The 18019-nt window shown below is 38.3% G+C and overlaps 1 protein-coding gene across 1 annotated transcript in view; it reads left to right on the top strand.

Moving 5' to 3' along the window:
- The window catches only part of lamc1 (laminin, gamma 1), a 179385-nt gene extending 161991 nt beyond the window's left edge, over nt 1–17394 (top strand). The window contains exons 12-29 of the mRNA XM_028811341.2: nt 790–1011; nt 2240–2428; nt 3041–3286; nt 3599–3752; nt 3969–4111; nt 4301–4479; nt 4643–4799; nt 5421–5626; nt 5707–5786; nt 5948–6085; nt 6190–6334; nt 8662–8811; nt 9766–9880; nt 10860–11059; nt 13637–13795; nt 14180–14279; nt 14392–16985; nt 17021–17394. Of these exons, the coding sequence (XP_028667174.1) occupies nt 790–1011; nt 2240–2428; nt 3041–3286; nt 3599–3752; nt 3969–4111; nt 4301–4479; nt 4643–4799; nt 5421–5626; nt 5707–5786; nt 5948–6085; nt 6190–6334; nt 8662–8811; nt 9766–9880; nt 10860–11059; nt 13637–13795; nt 14180–14279; nt 14392–14648 (2840 nt within the window). The 3' untranslated portion in view covers nt 14649–16985; nt 17021–17394. The remainder of the gene's footprint in view (nt 1–789; nt 1012–2239; nt 2429–3040; nt 3287–3598; nt 3753–3968; nt 4112–4300; nt 4480–4642; nt 4800–5420; nt 5627–5706; nt 5787–5947; nt 6086–6189; nt 6335–8661; nt 8812–9765; nt 9881–10859; nt 11060–13636; nt 13796–14179; nt 14280–14391; nt 16986–17020) is intronic.
- The last annotated feature ends 625 nt before the right edge of the window (nt 17395–18019 follow it).

Genomic DNA, 18019 nt, shown 5'->3' on the forward strand with positions numbered 1-18019 from the left:
CTACAGGTTTTTCTAAAATTACTCTTCACAAGTGCAATCACTGTTGTTTTTTTTATGACAGAATATTTAATTAGCTTGCAAAATCATATGCGTATGTACAGATCATGTGCGATATACATATCTATATTATATTCCTGTTCTATACCTGTTTTTTTTTTTTTGTGAATTTTTTGTTAAACTATTCTGTTATGTTGTTTGCTTTTAGTATGCTGTGTTTTTGTGAAACACCTATACATGGCAGTGCTTTTTAAATATGCCATACAATAAAACTGGTTGTTCACATACATTTTTTGGTGATATTGGATCTTAGTGTCCATCCAGTAACATTAATTAGCACACAAAGTAAAATATTTTGCAGACAACACTGTTGGGTTTACTTTAAAATTTTATGGACAGCTGTTCTTTATTATGGTCATTACTTACACATAGAGTTCAGTCACACTTGCACCAGTGAACCATTTTCTTTTTTCTCTGAAATCTTGCATTGCCACAATATGTATTTTATGTTCATCGTAAGGAGGGTCACAGATCACCCAGAAAGATTTATGGCTTTAACTTGCCACCAAATGTAAAATATACTTCAAAAATAGGCACACTGTTTCATAACTGAGCTGTGTGTCATCTCCCACATACTTTGCCCATAAGGCTAAATAGTATTCATTTAATAATTAAATGAATGATTAATGTTGTTTTTGTCACTAAAGAATCTTTCCTTTTGTTGCTTTATTGGTTCATCTGACCTTCACACAAACTGTAGTGACAATCTACCTTTTTGTGTGTGTCTTGTAGGTGCTGGGTTTTTGGATGATGTTACATTAACAAGTGCTCGACCCGGAATTGGAGTCCCTGCAACTTGGGTCGAAAGGTGTATCTGTCCAACAGGTTACTTAGGACAATTTTGTGAAAAGTGTGCACCTGGGTATAAGAGGGCAAACCCCAGCAGAGGCCCGTTTAGTCCATGTGAGCCTTGTAATTGCAATGGGCACAGCGAAACCTGTGATACAGAAACTGGTTAGTTGTATTTTATTCATATATTGGGACCAGCTTCTAAAATCTTGTTAAATATTGTCACTTATTTTTCATTTGTCTTTTCCCATTATAAGTGTTCTCTCTGCCACCAAAGTTCTGGCACTGTATACAATTTTGATTTACAGGAATCCACTAAGTAATTTTACCTTGGTGATATTTAAGCAGTGTCTGGTAACTGAATACAGTAATCCCTCCTCCATCGCGGGGGTTGCGTTCCAGAGCCACCCGCGAAATAAGAAAATCCGCGAAGTAGAAACCATATGTTTATATGGTTATTTTTATATTGTCATGCTTGGGTCACAGATTTGCACAGAAACACAGGAGGTTGTAGAGAGACAGGAACGTTATTCAAACACTGCAAACAAACATTTGTCTCTTTTTCAAAAGTTTAAACTGTGCTCCATGACAAGACAGAGATGATAGTTCCGTCTCACAATTAAAAGAATGCAAACATATTTTCCTCTTCAAAGGAGTGCGCATCAGGAGCACTGAATGTCAGAAAGTGAGAGAAAACCAAACAAATCAATGGTGCTGTTTGGCTTTTAGGTATGCGAAGCACCGCGGCACAAAGCTGTTGAAGGTGGCAGCTCACACCCCCTCCGTCAGGAGCAGAGAGAGAGAGAGAGACAGAGTTTGTTTTTCAATCAAAAATCAATACGTGCCCTTCGAGCTTTTAAGTATGCGAAGCACCGTGCAGCATGTCGTTTCAGGAAGCAGCTGCACAAAAGATAGCAACGTGAAGATAATCTTTCAGCATTTTTAGACGAGCGTCCTTATCGTCTAGGTGTGCGAACAGCCCCCCTGCTCAATCCCCCTACGTCAGGATCAGAGAAAGTCAGCGCAAGAGAGACAGAAAAGTAAGCCGGGTAGCTTCTCAGCCATCTGCCAATAGCGTCCCTTGTATGAAATCAACTGGGCAAACCAACTGAGGAAGCATGTACCAGAAATTAAAAGACCCATTGTCCGCAGAAATCCGCGAACCAGCAAAAAATCTGCGATATATATTTAAATATGCTTACATATAAAATCCGCGATGGAGTGAAGCCGCGAAAGGCGAAGCGCGATATAGCGAGGGATTACTGTACAGATGTTTGGATAATTGCATTTATTTCTGCATTGACATGCACAATATGTTTCATGCATTGAAAACAGTTCAGTTTGTTTTGATGTCTAAAACTCAATATGTTGAATATTTTTCCTCCTCTTTTAGGCATTTGTAACTGCAGAGACCACACAGCAGGACCAAATTGTGAAAGATGTGAGGATGGCTATTATGGTGATGCAACTCAAGGAACCTCTACTGACTGTGAGGCCTGCCCCTGCCCTGGTAGCTCTACTTGTGCTGTGGTTCCAAAGACTAGGGAGGTTGTTTGTACCAATTGTCCTATTGGGACTACAGGTAAGAATTGCATTACTTGGGTTTTAAAACTTTAGAAAATATATTGGCAGATGAATGTACAATTAAAAATGAAGTTTATAATTAAACATGGTTAGTTTTAGAGAATGCTGTCCCTTCTATAGTATTTTCTTTATCCTGAGTAGACTTGCAGAAGAAAAGTCTCCATGTATTATACTAAACATAGTCACTTTGTTTCCTTTCTTAAATTGTTATATTTTAGCACATAATGTACTAGTCCAATTCAACTTGTTTCTTTTTCTAACTTATTTTCTGTAATGTAATAACAGCTGTTCTTTACATCAAAGAATATTGCATATTCTGCTTGGATGAAAAAGATACTGTAATTATGTAGGAACCAATTGTAATAGGAATTGCAGGACTTTCCATTCCCTTCATTGAAAAAAGAAAAAAAAAAAATCGCAAATCAAAGCAAAAATAAATAGTCCCGCTGCCTTGTGGTTATTTCTGTGCTGTGCTGAAGTACCACGACGGAATCATCCTTGATCATGAGCAATAGCCTTCTGTTTATTTTGTAAAACAGTTTTAGTTAACATTTATTCTAAGAAGAAATTCTGCGTTCCAATATTATGCAATGTGTATTTTCACCAACAGGCCGGCGATGTGAGCTTTGTGATGACGGCTATTTTGGAGACCCGTTGGGGAGGAACGGTAGTGCCAGAGCCTGCAGAGCGTGTGCATGTAACAATAACATAGACCCCAATGCAGTTGGCAACTGTGACAGGCAGACTGGCGAGTGCCTCAAGTGCATTTACAACACAGGTGGTTTCTACTGTGATCGCTGCAAGCAAGGATTTTTTGGGAATCCCTTAGCGACAAATCCATCTGAAAAGTGCCAGCGTAAGTAGCTTAAATATGATAGAATATACAATTGAAATCTCATTTATGTTAAAAGACAAGATTCATTATCTAACATAATGCATTATTTTGAGGTTATGTAGCTGTTTTAAATTTACTGTACTACTGCTGATGTTTGAAGTATTTGTATTGTGTTACATTGCATGAGCACCAAGACTTAACAGTATGTGAATGTGTAGTATATATATAATATATATGATGTATATATATGTCATTTGTGATGGATTAAAAAAGACTACCAATAATTTGTGATGTCTTGAGTTTGAAATCCTGCTTTATCCTCATTTCTTGTAGCCTGTAATTGCCTTTCCTATGGAACAGTCAACAGTGAAACTACCTGCTCTCAGGTCACGGGTCAATGTGAATGTCTGCCACATGTCACAAAACGGGATTGCAGTGCCTGTGAACCAGGATATTACAACTTGTATAGTGGGCAAGGCTGTAAGAGGTAAGTTTCTGCATGCTGTTTTGTATTTTCCTATGTCCCGTCACGTTTTATTTTTTTAAAGCCTACGTTTACTTTTTGTGTAATTAATATGTAAAGTAAAAAAGCAACTACAATGAAAGGTGTTTTTAGGGACTGTGGTGGCTTCGGTTTTTTTAAGTAAACATTATTTGCTAGACTATGTGGCTAGTGTCTCATTCAAAGATTTCTGCTCAACAGATGTGACTGTAGTGCCATTGGCTCCACAAATGGTCACTGTGATGTCCGAAGCGGCCAGTGCGAATGCCAGCCTGGTGTTACTGGTCAGCAGTGTGACAGATGTGAGGTTCATCACTTTGGCTTTGGTCCTGATGGCTGCAAGCGTAAGAATATCTTATTTTTGTCTTCCATTTACCAAGGCCACACCACACATACACAGCGACATTGTGTCTGTTTAGGACCTGTGGGTTATCACAGTAATTTTACCTCAGTAATAAGTTTCAAACTTTTACTAGTATAACTTTAAAAAGTCTGTGCACTTTGTATTGAACTAACTACTCTGAACCCCACAGCTTGTGACTGTGATCCTGAGGGTTCCCAAACATTGCAGTGTAAAGAAGATGGCCAATGTGAATGCAGGGAAGGCTTTATTGGCAACCGATGTGACATGTGTGAGGAGAACTACTTTTACAATCGCACACGACCGGGTTGTCAAGAGTGTCCAGCATGCTATTCTCTGGTGAAAGAAAAGGTATTTTATAACTGGTTTTATTGTCCTAAGTATACAAACTATGACTTGCAAAAATCAGAGTTACTTCACTTAAATAACAGCCAAGAGACTTGCAAAAAAACTTAGCACATTGTATTTTTTATTCAATTATCTTATTTTCAGCTGCTTTTATTTATCTTTTAAGGTAAACCAGCAAAGACAGAAATTGCATGAGTTGGAATCTCTCATTGACAATTTGGGCTCAAGTCACAATACAGTAAGTGACAAGGCATTCGAAGAACGTCTCAGAGATGCTGAAAATGAAATAATGAAGTTGGTAGAAGAGGCTCAAAACAGCAGAGGTATGCTTTTCAATATGTTTTGCTTAGATTGGCCATTTTACTAGTTACTTGTTAAGAAATTGGGCAAGATGAACCAGACCAAGAGAGGATGGATGCCAAAATGGATACATGGATCTTTTTACTGTTTTAGTTGAGGATGGAAGGTTTTCTTGTAAGATCAGATCACACTTATTGGTAACATGGCAATGAGTCTTAAAATCTACATTAAGAGAGAGTAAAACTTTATTAACAAACATCTATAGGCAAGGCATGTCATGTAATTTTCATTTCTTGCAGCCCCTTTCTATGGTTGTAAAGGCCGTTTCCATGTAATGTAGATCCTGTTTTATGGCAGTATTGGGGAAAATATCGGAAACTTAACTACTTTTCTTTGTAATTACCATAAAGATTATGAATATAATAAAGAATATAATTGTGCTTTTTTCCTTAGTGATGCAGTAATCACTACTATCACTATTACTGCTTCTTTCTCTTGTTCCTTATAACGTTCTAAACAGATAACGTGTTTTACAGCATTTACAGTAACAGCTTCAAAAATCATTAATACTGTTATAGATAAAATGTAATAGATGTATTTCTGTTAATGTTATTTATCAGTTATGTTTAATATCATCACTTTAGATATTGACCAGAGCCTTCTTGACCGGCTGGCTGAAATTAATAACACCTTAACAACTCAGTGGGGCAGGCTTCAGAACATTCGAAAGACAGTGGAAAGCACTTCAGAGCTTGCAGATAATTCTCAGAAACGTGTCCAGGATGCAAAGATGCTCATTGAGAAAGCTCGCAATGAGCTAGAAAAGGCAAAAGATGCCATCTCTAAAGTGGTGAGACTCTGCAACAGTAGCCATTTGTACATGGATGCCTAAACACACAGTTGAGATATTAAAACACCTGTTTCTTACAGGATATTCAGCCTCCATCTTCAACTGGTGATCCTAACAACATGACTGTTTTGGCTGAGGAAGCACGAAGGCTGGCAGATAAGTAAGATCTGAAGGATTTAGAATAGGCACATTGAAATGGAAAAGTTTTCTTTTTCACTGTGACATTAGCATTAACTGCCGTTTATTTAAAAATTTAAAATCAGTCCAACAAAACCACTAATAAAACATCCGTTGCTTTTGCACTTTCTCCTGTAATTTCAGACATAAGCAGGAGGCTGATGAAATTGAGAAAACCGCAAAAAAAGCAAATGACACCTCTAATGAAGCATACAACTTGCTACAGAATTTATTGACAGGTGAAGAACAAATCAACAGTGACATTAAAGAGCTCAACAGAAAGTACGTACTTCATTTTCAGCACATACCAGCAAGCTGTATTAACTACCAGTTTGTAAGGCAGGTTATAAAAGACTGAATCTGAATGTGATTTTTTTTTTCTTCAGATATAATGAAACAAAAAATATTGCCAAAGATCTTGAAAAGCAGGCCAACAAAGTTCATGCTGAAGCTGATGAAGCAGGTAACAAGGCTTTGCAGATCTATGCTAATCTGACTAGCATACCCCCGGTGGATACAGAAGCATTAGAAGTAAGTGAATGCCACTTTAGCATATGAAGTGTTACACATTTCCCTTTTGTATGACTAGATCTAGAGGTTGGGAGCAGGCACCGATAGTGTGTTGCCGCATCCACCATGCAACGAACCATATGAATTAGGACCCATGTGCAGCCATGCAATGGGTCACGCCTCAGCACCACACTGGAATAGTGTGAGGTTTTTTACATATATGACAAGTGAAAATGAATGAATATATGTCTGTTGTTCTAGATTTGCCATTAAAAAGGGAAAAAAGTTATTTCATGCATATTACTCCACATTGCACTAAAACACATCTCGACAGTTTCTGTTGTAATCAGCTGTCTATAAGGTGTATAACTTTCTGAATAAAGTCTACCAGCATAATGGTTTACCATGATTTTGGGTTATTTGTGATGGTGCAGGTTTGGCTTTGTGCTCTCACCTTACTTCTGGGAGCCTCTCAACCTAACACCGTCAGTATGTAACCAGATGAGCTGGTCTGATGGGGACAAATCAAATTGAGCAAGGGGATGGTGGAAAAGTGCAAGAGTACTTTTATTAAAACAAAAACCAAAAACAAATCCAGTGTCCAATGTGAAAGTGCAGTGCTTCAAAATATTAATAAATAATCCATAAAATCAGGTAAAAAATCCAAATGTTTAAAACCAGGCCAAAATGAGATTAAAAACCTACAGCGGACATTTGAGCCACACAAGCCAAGCACAGCTCCTTCCAGTCTCTCCAGCTCACCCAAGGCTTGCTCAGCTGGAGAGACTTCAGCTGCCACGGTGCTCGCACTACCGACCCCCATCTTGGCTTCCTCCACCAGCGTCTGGTTGTCCTCCCGTCTTCATTCTCATACACGTAGTCGTCCCTCAGATCCCTAGGGAGGACTCCACCTCAATCAAACCCAATCCTACACATTGTAAGTGGGTGTGATCCGTCCCTCGAGCGCAGATCCTTCGCTCCACATGGGAAACCCTGACCCCGCTGACCTCTCTTTAAGCTGGCTGGCTTGTCCTCTCTCTTTCAGCCATGAAGTTGCTCTCTCTCTAAGCTTCTTTCATTTTGTTCTTTTCTATCTTTCCTCCCGATCTCCTGTGCCAACCCGTACTTATATGGCTCTTTGGGCACAACGCCTCAATCACGCACTACAGAAAGCCAGTTAAGCAACTGAGAACGAGTGCACCCTCACATGCAGGTGAGACTTTCCCCAAGTACCTCATTAACTCCCCGCAGCTGCAAGATCGCGCCCACAGAGACTGACACGGCCAAATGGATTATTTAAAACCTGGCCTTTCATTCAAAAATGCAGACCCGCTACACCACATTCCTCCCCCCTTAAGCCACCAGTTGCACAAGAAAGCTGCAAGCCTCAACCAACCAGTGCAACTGACCGCCCAGGTCCACAGCCTGGCCCTGACACTGCACTAAAACCAATAAAAGCATTAAAACCAACCCCACATTAAAACCATTTTGTAAAAACAGGACATTAAAAGAATAAGAACTTTAAAATGACAATAAAACAATCAATAAATAAATGTCCATTAAAAAGCTCAGTTCTTTAAAATGACCTCCTATGGCTTGGGTCTGTCGGTTCTTTTGAATGTCTGACACCAATCCCGCTTGCTGCTTTGTCTCCTGCTCTTCACTCCCCACTACCAGCTCATCCCACCACTGCCACATTTTGCAACGGTGTTGGGTACGAGGGCTCTCAAATGTGGAAGTGGGAGCGTGGAGCAGGACCTGCACCGTCAGTTATATACAACCATTTCTGATTAATTATCACTGTTGAGTAATACAAACAAAACCTAAAACGTGAAGACAAGAGAACTCTGAAACCAAATCTGGAATCCGTTAGACAGACTATTGAAACTGAAAAGGTAAAAGATTGCTATTAAATATTTTAGATTTAAATTCTGCATCTGTAGGTACTCAGGTACTGTATTTTTGCACAAACCAAAGATGTGACTTTTAAGGTAATTGATGACATTGATGGACCAAATACTGTTGAATGGGGTATGTGCGTTATTGTACCCCGCAATGAACTGATGTCTGATTGAGCCGTGGTGCCTTGCTTATACTTGATGCTGTTTGAATCTCTTGATAGATATTGTGGCATCTAGCAGTTTTTGTGTCTCTTTCAAGTCAAAACCAATTATTATTATTATTATTATTATTATTGCTACTGATGATAATAATGTTGTTGGCCTATTACATTATGCCAATGATTTGCATTGTATTTACCCATTATGTATTAATAATTTACAGATCCTGAAGCAGAATGGAAAAAAATAGAACAAGAGTGCATAATATCATATTTTTAATTTTTGTAGAATGAAGCAAAAAAAATCAAGAAAGAAGCAGCAGAACTGGATTCCCTCATAGACCAAAAAGCTAAAATCTACGAGGACCTAAGAAATGACTTGCGAGCTAGAGAGATGGAAGTGCAGAATCTCCTGGACAAGGGCAAAACAGAACAGCAAGTATGTTACATGAGTAATTTTCAGTTGCAAACAGTAGCTTTGCAATGTTTACTGTACATGTATATTGCTAAGGCCATGATGGTTTTATTAGAATAGAAGCATCCTTGCATATCAGCACTGAACCTATCAAAGTGTTAGGTGTTTTTTTTTTTGGTATCTTTTTGTCTGTACGTTTTTGGGTTTTTTTTGAAGACCCTGAACATGTTTTAGTGATGCCCTGCATCAATGGCAGACTTGTTTTACATGTCCAAAGTCATTACATTCAGCAAGGCAAGTACTGTTGAAATCAGGATAAAATGTATTTAATTCATCCATCCATCCATTTTCCAACCCGCTGAATCCAAACACAGGGTCACGGGGGTCTGCTGGAGCCAATCCCAGCCAACACAGGGCACAAGGCAGGAAACAATCCTGGGCAGGGTGCCAACCCACCGCAGGACACACACAAACACACCCACACACCACGCACACACTAGGGCCAATTTAGAATCACCAATCCACCTAACCTGCATGTCTTTGGACTGTGGGAGGAAACCGGAGTGCCCGGAGGAAACCCACGCAGACACGGGGAGAACATGCAAACTCCACGCAGGGAGGACCCGGGAAGCGAACCCGGGTCCCCAGATCACCCAACTGCGAGGCAGCAGCGCTACCCACTGCGCCACCGTGCCGCCCTTATTTAATTCATGCTATGTATAATTATTGGTTTCTCCCAGACTCCATACTTTGTCGATGTGTGATTATTTTTTCTTGAATTACCAAGCTCTTTACTGTGTTTGGGAATTCATATTAATTATAAGGACAAATAATACCTTAAAGTGTACTGTTGGTCAGAATTAATGTACTAAGATGGGATGCAAGTACAGGAAGGATTATATAAGCAGAATTCCCCTTAACAATTCATTTTTTGGAAAACATGCTTTTTAATGATTTCAACCTTGCTTCCTTATCCAGACAGCCGATCAGTTGCTGGCAAGAGCAGATGCAGCTAAAGCTCTAGCGGAAGAAGCAGCAAAAAAAGGAAAGAACACATACCAGGAAGCACAGGACATCCTAAATAACTTGAAAGGTAAAAAGTCCTTTTTCTTTGGCACATGGGAGTGATAACTGACTTTATATAAACTATTTTTCCGTTTTTGTTTTTTACCTTTTGGTTACTGTATTAAAGGAATACTCCACCCAAAAATATGACTTTTGTATCTGTTACATGCTTCATGTTATTTGCAGTAATGGCCAAGACAAAATTTCAATCTAATGATTTTGTGGAGAATGAAGAAAACAAAATTCCTGATACAGTACTTCAGCTGGTGATTTTAACAGCAGCAAACAATATCAAAACATCTAAGAAAAAATCTAAACCTACTTGTGTCATTTATCTGATCTATGCTCACAAGATCCTGTACATAATGTATATGTTTTGGTATGTAAGTGTAAATAAATTGTTTCCTTAAAATCATCTTGTGCACAACAGCTAAGCACATTCAAACAATTTTTTTTGATTTGAAGTCCTGCTTCCCTCCTCCTTCACTGGTCAGGAGTCCTGTCTGCAGTTTACAAGCTTGTTCTTGTTTTGATTGTGTGTCCCTGATGTATGCAAGATGATTTTCTGGAAATGTGGAGGGTGTACTGGTATTTCTGTTTCTATTTATTATGTCATGGAACATGATCTGATAGTCCGTCACAGCAAACAGGTTTGATTCAGAATTTACACTTCATTACTACATTTTTTGGCAGCTGTATGATTGAAAAATAACTAATAAAATGTTTTGAAGTCATTAGATTTTAAACATTTACCTTTTGAGTTTTAAAGTTGCTCTGGTAAATGGCTTATATCTTTTATTTGTTAAATAAATTCTAAATATGATCAATTGCAATTTAAAATTTTAACTTGCAAAGCAGCTAATTTGGCACAATTTGGATCAGTCTATATTCATCAAAAGTTGGTAGTGTGAAAACTTAGAGAAGAATGTAGTGCATGTGAGCCTGTACAAGCTGCTGCACCTTCCTATGACCAATCTTTTAAGTGTTTTTTTTAATATACATTACAGACTTTGACAAGCGTGTAAATGACAATAAGACAGCAGCAGAGGAAGCTATGAAAAAGATTCCAGGGATCAATGCAACGATTATTGCCGCCAATTCAAAGACGAAACAAGCTGAATCGTCTCTAGGAAATGCTGCAGCCGATGCCAGGGAGGCTAAAAACAAGGCGGAAGAAGCAGAAAAAATAGCCAATGCTGTGCTAAAGGTCAGTTGTATGAATTTAGTAAAATGTTTGACTAGTTGGGGGTATGTGGGGAGCACTTTAACTGTTTTTGTGTAGTGCTCTTCATGGTGTTCTAGCAAAGAGAGCTGAACAGAATGTTAAGTATCACAAAAATGTCAAATAACAGAAATGGTTTGAAATATAAGGACTGTGGAATATTAAGTCCTATAAGCCAGGTGGCAAAGAAAACAAGAAAGTCGGTCAATTACCATTATGATCCAAATTCTGGAGAAGACAAGCATCTACTCTTTAAGGAAACTACCCAGCCCCTTTCTTGGAGCACAAGACAATTTGCAGTCTGCTCAGTTGTTTTATGCTTCTGCTTCATTCTTGAACACTACAAATTGTGTTGGTATCTGGTCTGAGGTAATGCTTCTATGCTTGGAGTGAATGTTAGCCCAGAAGGCGAAATGGTACTGTAGTGAGCAGAAAAAAATGAAATCGTACCATTATTAACAGGTAGTGAATATAATAACTACAAAGGTGTTCATTGAACAGACAAAACCATACAAACACATGTAGCCATCTACAGCTTTATGAGCAGCCCTAGCTTGAATAAGAAAACAGAAGTTGCAGGCTGGCCTTTGGTCAACAAGTCACACATCACATTTCCTTTGACCTCACCATTCAAAGTTGTCAATAGACAGATGCAGAACACCTGTCATCATCATTACCCATCAGCCTCTTCACAGACACTTGAACGCAGGCACTCTTGGATGTACTCATCAAATTACTGCAAACAAATCTAAAGATCAAAATGTTTGATTCACGCATCTTAAAACTTTGTAGCACTTTTATGAAAGCTGATATTACTGGTCTTGATTGACTTAAGCCTTTTATCATAAGAAGAAGAGTGAACAGGGTGGGCAAAGTGTGAGGAGTCTGATAAAAGTTTAATGGTTTCCATTTCATTCTGGAAAAGCAGACTGAATTTGTGGTGGGTGGGTTGGGGGGCAACCAGTAATTTTAGAAACCGTGCACACCACTCTGTCTAGCAGCTTCTGGTCCTCAGGTGATAGATTACCTTACCAAACCGAGAGCGAGATAATCAACACACTGTCAATAATGCATCTACACAAAGTGGTCATTGCCTCCTCGTGACACCGTGAGCTGCTTTAACTGTTTCAAAAAGAACAGCCAATGCTGATAGCTTTATTAATATTAATTAAAATTTATGCAACATACAGTCAGACTCATTCAGGAAGTGTACATTTTTGTGATGACAGAGGCAACAAATATGGTGGCCAAAAGGAAAAATGAATTATGCTATGAATAAAATATTTTAGATGTTGCTACAGTGTACGTACTTTAGGGTTGAAATGGAAACTCTATATTTTGCTTGTATTCCAAATGCTGCTACTTTATACTTGTTTTCAGTTCAGGAAGGTCATCTTTGGTGCAGGTTTATCAAAGTAATCAGCAGTGTCACTGGCTGTTTCATATCTTTATGTTCATAAATGTAATTTAAAACATCCAGGTATGTCAGATTTAACTTACTGATGTTCAAACTCTGGCTTTTGTATTTATAGGTTTGTCATTCATGTATTTAGCAGTGCAGTTGTTTCAGATGAAGTGAAGCTGTTTTAATTCACCCTTTTGAAGGTTTTTTGGTGCCATTTAATGCAAGCCAGGCAGGCATCTTGAAGTAGCTGTATAAAATCCATAGTTTCAGAAATGATCCTGAAGGCATAGTGAGCTAAATTGTGAAGGCTAAAACGTTTTATGTCTGTAGACCGGTGATCACGCTAAGATCATATGTTAATTTTGCAAACCTAGGAAAAGGCAACCAAAGGATTAAAATGCACTAAGGGAGTGTGGTGTAGTGGCTAAGGCATTGAACGATGTGACAGGTTCAGTTCTCGCCTCTAAATCACTCGGAGCAAGTCGCCTATCCCACCTTTGCTCCAATTTTAAACAAACACAGAAAAACTATGTAAATAACCACCTGATCTTGTAAATGGATAAGAGTCCACCAGGAATAGTAAAACTGGAGTGAATGTGACAGAGAAGTGTGTTCTAATAATGGATCTTCAGCCTTGTACCCTGTCTGCGATTATTCTGAAGTTTGAGGGGACTGCTACCCAGAGTACTGTCATTTATCCTACAAATTGAGATCACTGGGAACATTTATTTGTAAAAACGTTTGCATCTTTAAGAACATCATTCTTGCCTTGGAAAATGTATAAGTTACAAGGCAGGATATAAAGTTTGTTGTAAACGTAAATGAAAGCCAATGAAGGGCTTAAAGTTCCTTTTATAACTCTTGCTTTTGTATTTTGGATGAGTTGCAAGGCAGACCCTGTATACTGTATCCTGAATGTTCTTGTCTTTTTTTTCTTACACTTGCCTGAAGAAGGGGCCTGAGTTGCCTTGAAAGCTTGCATATTGTAATCTTTCTAGTTAGCCAATAAAAGGTGTCATTTTGCTTGGCTTTTCTCTACGTTCATAATGGCTAACACGGTACAACACCCTAGTACTACTTTTGAAAATTGAGGGATTTCTAAATAAGTAAAACAGCATTGTAGCATGCTTACAATGAATGTCTGTCATTTGCCACAGAACGCCAATAAAACAAAGTCTGAAGCGGAGCAAACTCTCGATAACACAATGAAGCTGGACGATGATGTCAAAGACTTAATGGATCAGTTGGCTGCTGCCGAGGCAGACTTGCAGAAGAAGAAGGAAGATGCTGACCAGGACATGATGATGGCAAATATGGTAATTCTGGCTACTTAAACTATCAACCTGTTTTGGTTTGTTCAGTATGCAGAAGAATATACGCGTTATACACAGGAGCTCAGGGTCATTCTAACAAAACTGGAGGGACTCATGTGGGGAAGAAAACCCCCCCTCACACTGTACTGAAGCAAATGTTTCATTCTTTTAAAATTACCAAAGAACATTTTGACCCGAGCAGGAAGTTGCAGTAGCCATGCAGTGTTTGTGGTGTTTATCTGTTGTATGCACTCATTAGATTTGATACAGCACTGACAGAATGTCACCACTCCCAGAACATCCTAACTACTGCAGGAAGTAATGGTTGCATTAAACTTGTTGGTCGACTGTGTGGAAAGAGAGTAATGAATTGTGTCTTCTCTGCAGGCATCTAAACTTGCTCAGGATGCTGAAGACAACGCTAGAAAGGCAAAAAATTCTGTGAAAGGAGTGCTGACCACCATTAATGACCTACTCAGGCAGTTAGGTATGTGTCGTTTACATCATAGTTTATAAGTAAATAACTGAAATGTAGTGGAGTAGGGAAAATGGATGTCTTTTAGTGTGTTGTTAGATCATTTTTATTTATTTTTTTATAGGGAACATTGATAATGTGGACCTAAACAAACTGAAGGATATTGAGGATTCACTGGCTAGAGCCAAGAACCAGATGAAGGACAATGATCTTGAACGCAAGCTGGCTGACTTGAATGAAGCGGCCAAGCAGCAGGACGAAATGATTAAAGATTATGACAGGCAAATTCAGGAAATTAAGGCAGACATTAGTAATCTAGAAGACATCAAAAATACTTTACCGTCTGGCTGCTTTAACACCCCTTCTATAGAAAAGCCTTAAACCAACCTACCAAGGGGGGTGGCTGCAGTACTTCCTGTTGCATTGTTTGCCCCCCCCAGCCCCTACCCTTACCCCCCCCCCCCCCCCCCGTTTAATCAATTACCTGAAGTGACAGTGCCTTACTGTACCAAAACATTTTTTATATTTTTTATTAAATTAAAACTGGATGAATTCTAATATAAAATAATTACAAATCTGATTGAGTGCAAAGGGCAGAAGAATACTATAAAGTGCAGCTTTTATTTCATGAGATGAAGCACAGAATTTGAAGCCGTGTTCATGGTCTGTTGTGTCTGGTGCCGAGAATGTGGTGAAGGAGACCAGCGCGACAGTGTAGAACCCCAAAGACTGCATCACTGCACCTCTCCCTTTAGGTCCGTGCTGCTCAAGCCAAGAAAGGTTTGTTGTTATCCTGCAGGGATTTGGATACGCGGCATGCACAGCCTTTTAAATCTGTTAGGTAGCTAGCTAGTGCCATATTCGTATATATTAGGACTTGTTTAAGGAATCTGGATTAAAATAAGCTGATCTGTCTGATGTCAAAAAGATTCATCAGAGTTATTCTTCACGGGTGTGTGTGTCTATACGCGTGTATAATCACACACATGCAGATGAGCGTGCATCTATGCACAATTACTTCCAGGTTTTGTCCTAACACCTAGCAGATTTGACAAGACTTTTAATAAATAGCAGTGAAGGATTTTCATTTATTTTTTTATTTTATTTTTTTTATCTTTATGTTGCATAAAATCATAGCCAAAACCCTCTGTGCTTTAATTTCTGCTTGTTGCAGAAAAGCACTAATCGTATTCAAATATGTAATTATTTTAACCAAATCCACAATCTTTAGTGTACATGAAGATACTGGTGGATGCCTTCAGCAAACCCTTCAGCAAATATGAATTTATATTTGTACAATTTTTTAAAATAGTCCATCAGTTTTCTTCCCATTTTTTAAAGCTGCTGCTTCATACTAGGGTATTTTGCAAATCATTGAGCAAAATAAACTCTCACTATGCAACTGTACTTTTGCGTAAAAAACCTTATCTGATACACTGGTGCTATTAATTATTTCAAATGTTATATTTTTGTGTGAATGTGTTTTTTATGATATAGAGTGAACATATGTTTTGTTATTTTTGTGTAAATATAATCTTTATTACTTCAAAACTGATAGGACACCTAAGTATCCCTCTAACCGTCTGCCTTCTCTCTGTCCCACACACATAGGGCTATGAAGTGGCACTACAGAGAACTGTGTGTGGAAACACTCGAGCATTCCGGCTTACAGTTTTCCGTTTTCTTTGTGGCAGTCACTAATGGCTGGGTTTTTCAGTGTTTATTCATCATAAACCCCCTGAACTTGAGAGATTCCGACTCTTACAGAAATGCGCTGAACACTTTTCCTAGACTGGCAGTATTTTTAGTGTTATGGCTTTCCCACCCCACTGAGTTTACATTTGCAACAGCATCACATTTTTCATATACTGGCTGCTGATTTTTTTTTTTTCCCCTGTAACAAAATATATGGTATTATCTGTCTTATATTCTTCTGTTAGTCATAATCGGTCAATCATTAATTATCCTAGCTGTGCTGTATAGCAGTGCACACAGCGTTATAAGTATATTTTACCACTAATGTCTGGTACATGCTCCATATATCTGTTAACACTGTGGTGTAATCTTCCTTTCTACACACTCCTCTTTTTGGTTTGTTTTGTTCGTTTTGTTTTTTTTTTTTTTTCTTTATTTTTCCTGATGTGCTTCTCACGTCGATTGTGTGGCAGTGGAGGAGATTTACCAAAAGAGAGATTTTCCTTTATTGTTGGAAACCATTCTCAGCAGTGTACTATCTAAAGTTTGTAATTTGCCTTTCACAATTGTGTAAATAAACATATTTTTCTTCCACTTTCTAATTTTTTCAGTACCAAGGATTTTATTATATAAAATTTTATTACAAATGTATAGACTAAAATATTTTCCTAAATAAGGCACAGTTAGCAATTTATTTTCATTTGGCTTCCATGCCATTTGTCATATTCAGTTGTATTCTGGTTAAAAACAAATACAAGCAAATAACCAGACGAGTGTAATCTTAATTTCTGTGCCTTTTATATATTGTCATATGACTATTTATAACACTACAAACTGTCATCATGTCTTCCTCTTTTCATTGCTTACAGTATTTATCGCTGTACTGTATCGTCCTGTTCAAAAAGACTCTTCCACACCCACAAATCCCCGTTTCTCCTCTCGTGTCCTGTCCTGTGTTTGTGTATTAGCTGTGCCTCGCCCGCCCCGTCCTCTCCCAGGGTTACTCCTCCTGCTCTTTCTGCTGTGCCTCCCAGTTTCACTTTCCGCCATCCCGACAGCATTTCTCCCGACTGTGAACTCACTCTTGTGTAGACTTCAGCTGCACCAATGGCCTTAATCACGCCATTAAGGAATGATGTGCAACACTTATACAGTTTTATGTATAAAACAGTATTTCTTATTTATAAAGTTTGAATATTTGTAATCTTTTTTTTTTTTTTCCTCTTAAATCCAGGTTCTTTTTGTGTGTTGCACAGCCGTTGTAATGGTGTGAATTCAGAACTCGCTGCTTTCATTGTTTTGGTTCATATTGTATTCTTTCTATAGCAAACACCTTTTCAGATGCAGTAGCATTCAAAAGCCTGATGACATTTTTGTTAATTAATATTTTGCCTGTAAATCGTACCATTTAAAACAATAAAATAATGTAATACACTGAAGACTGCTTTTATTTGTTTTGCATTTATTAAAATACTACAGCATCGGCGTCAGTTACAAATGTTTACAAGTTAACATTCAGAGTGCCAGCCGAGTAAGTGAAATAAAGTAATTAGTGTGTTTCTGTATTAGGGCTGTCATCACAATTAATCACTACATGGCACTTGATTGATCACATCTTTAACCAAGATACCTTACCACTGTCCAGTAGTCCACTGTGAATGTGGCTGCTGTACAACTTCTTGGCTGCTTGAACTGCAAACACTTGTGCCTTTCATATAAAACCTTGAAATGTGAAGGTAATGTGTAAGAGTGGGCACAGATAACTGAATGGCGTCTCTCCACTCTGTACACTCATCAATATTTAGAGGTCTTGATGTGATCCATTTTGCAATAAATAACGGTAATGTTTTAGATTTTGTTTTATTCATGGACTCAAGTCAAACTGTGCATTCATGGATTGCGGTCTGCAGATTTTGCTTTTTAACAAATTTGTGTAATAGTAGAGCAGTTAGTCAAAGCAAATGTTTACCTACAGCAGGCTATTGATTACTGATTGTTATTAAATATTATTGATTAAATATCATGCAGTATCTCAAGGCCAGAGAATTCAATCTTTT

Source organism: Erpetoichthys calabaricus, chromosome 10 (genome assembly GCF_900747795.2).
Source record: "Erpetoichthys calabaricus chromosome 10, fErpCal1.3, whole genome shotgun sequence".
Classification (NCBI taxonomy): Eukaryota; Metazoa; Chordata; class Cladistia; order Polypteriformes; family Polypteridae; genus Erpetoichthys; species Erpetoichthys calabaricus.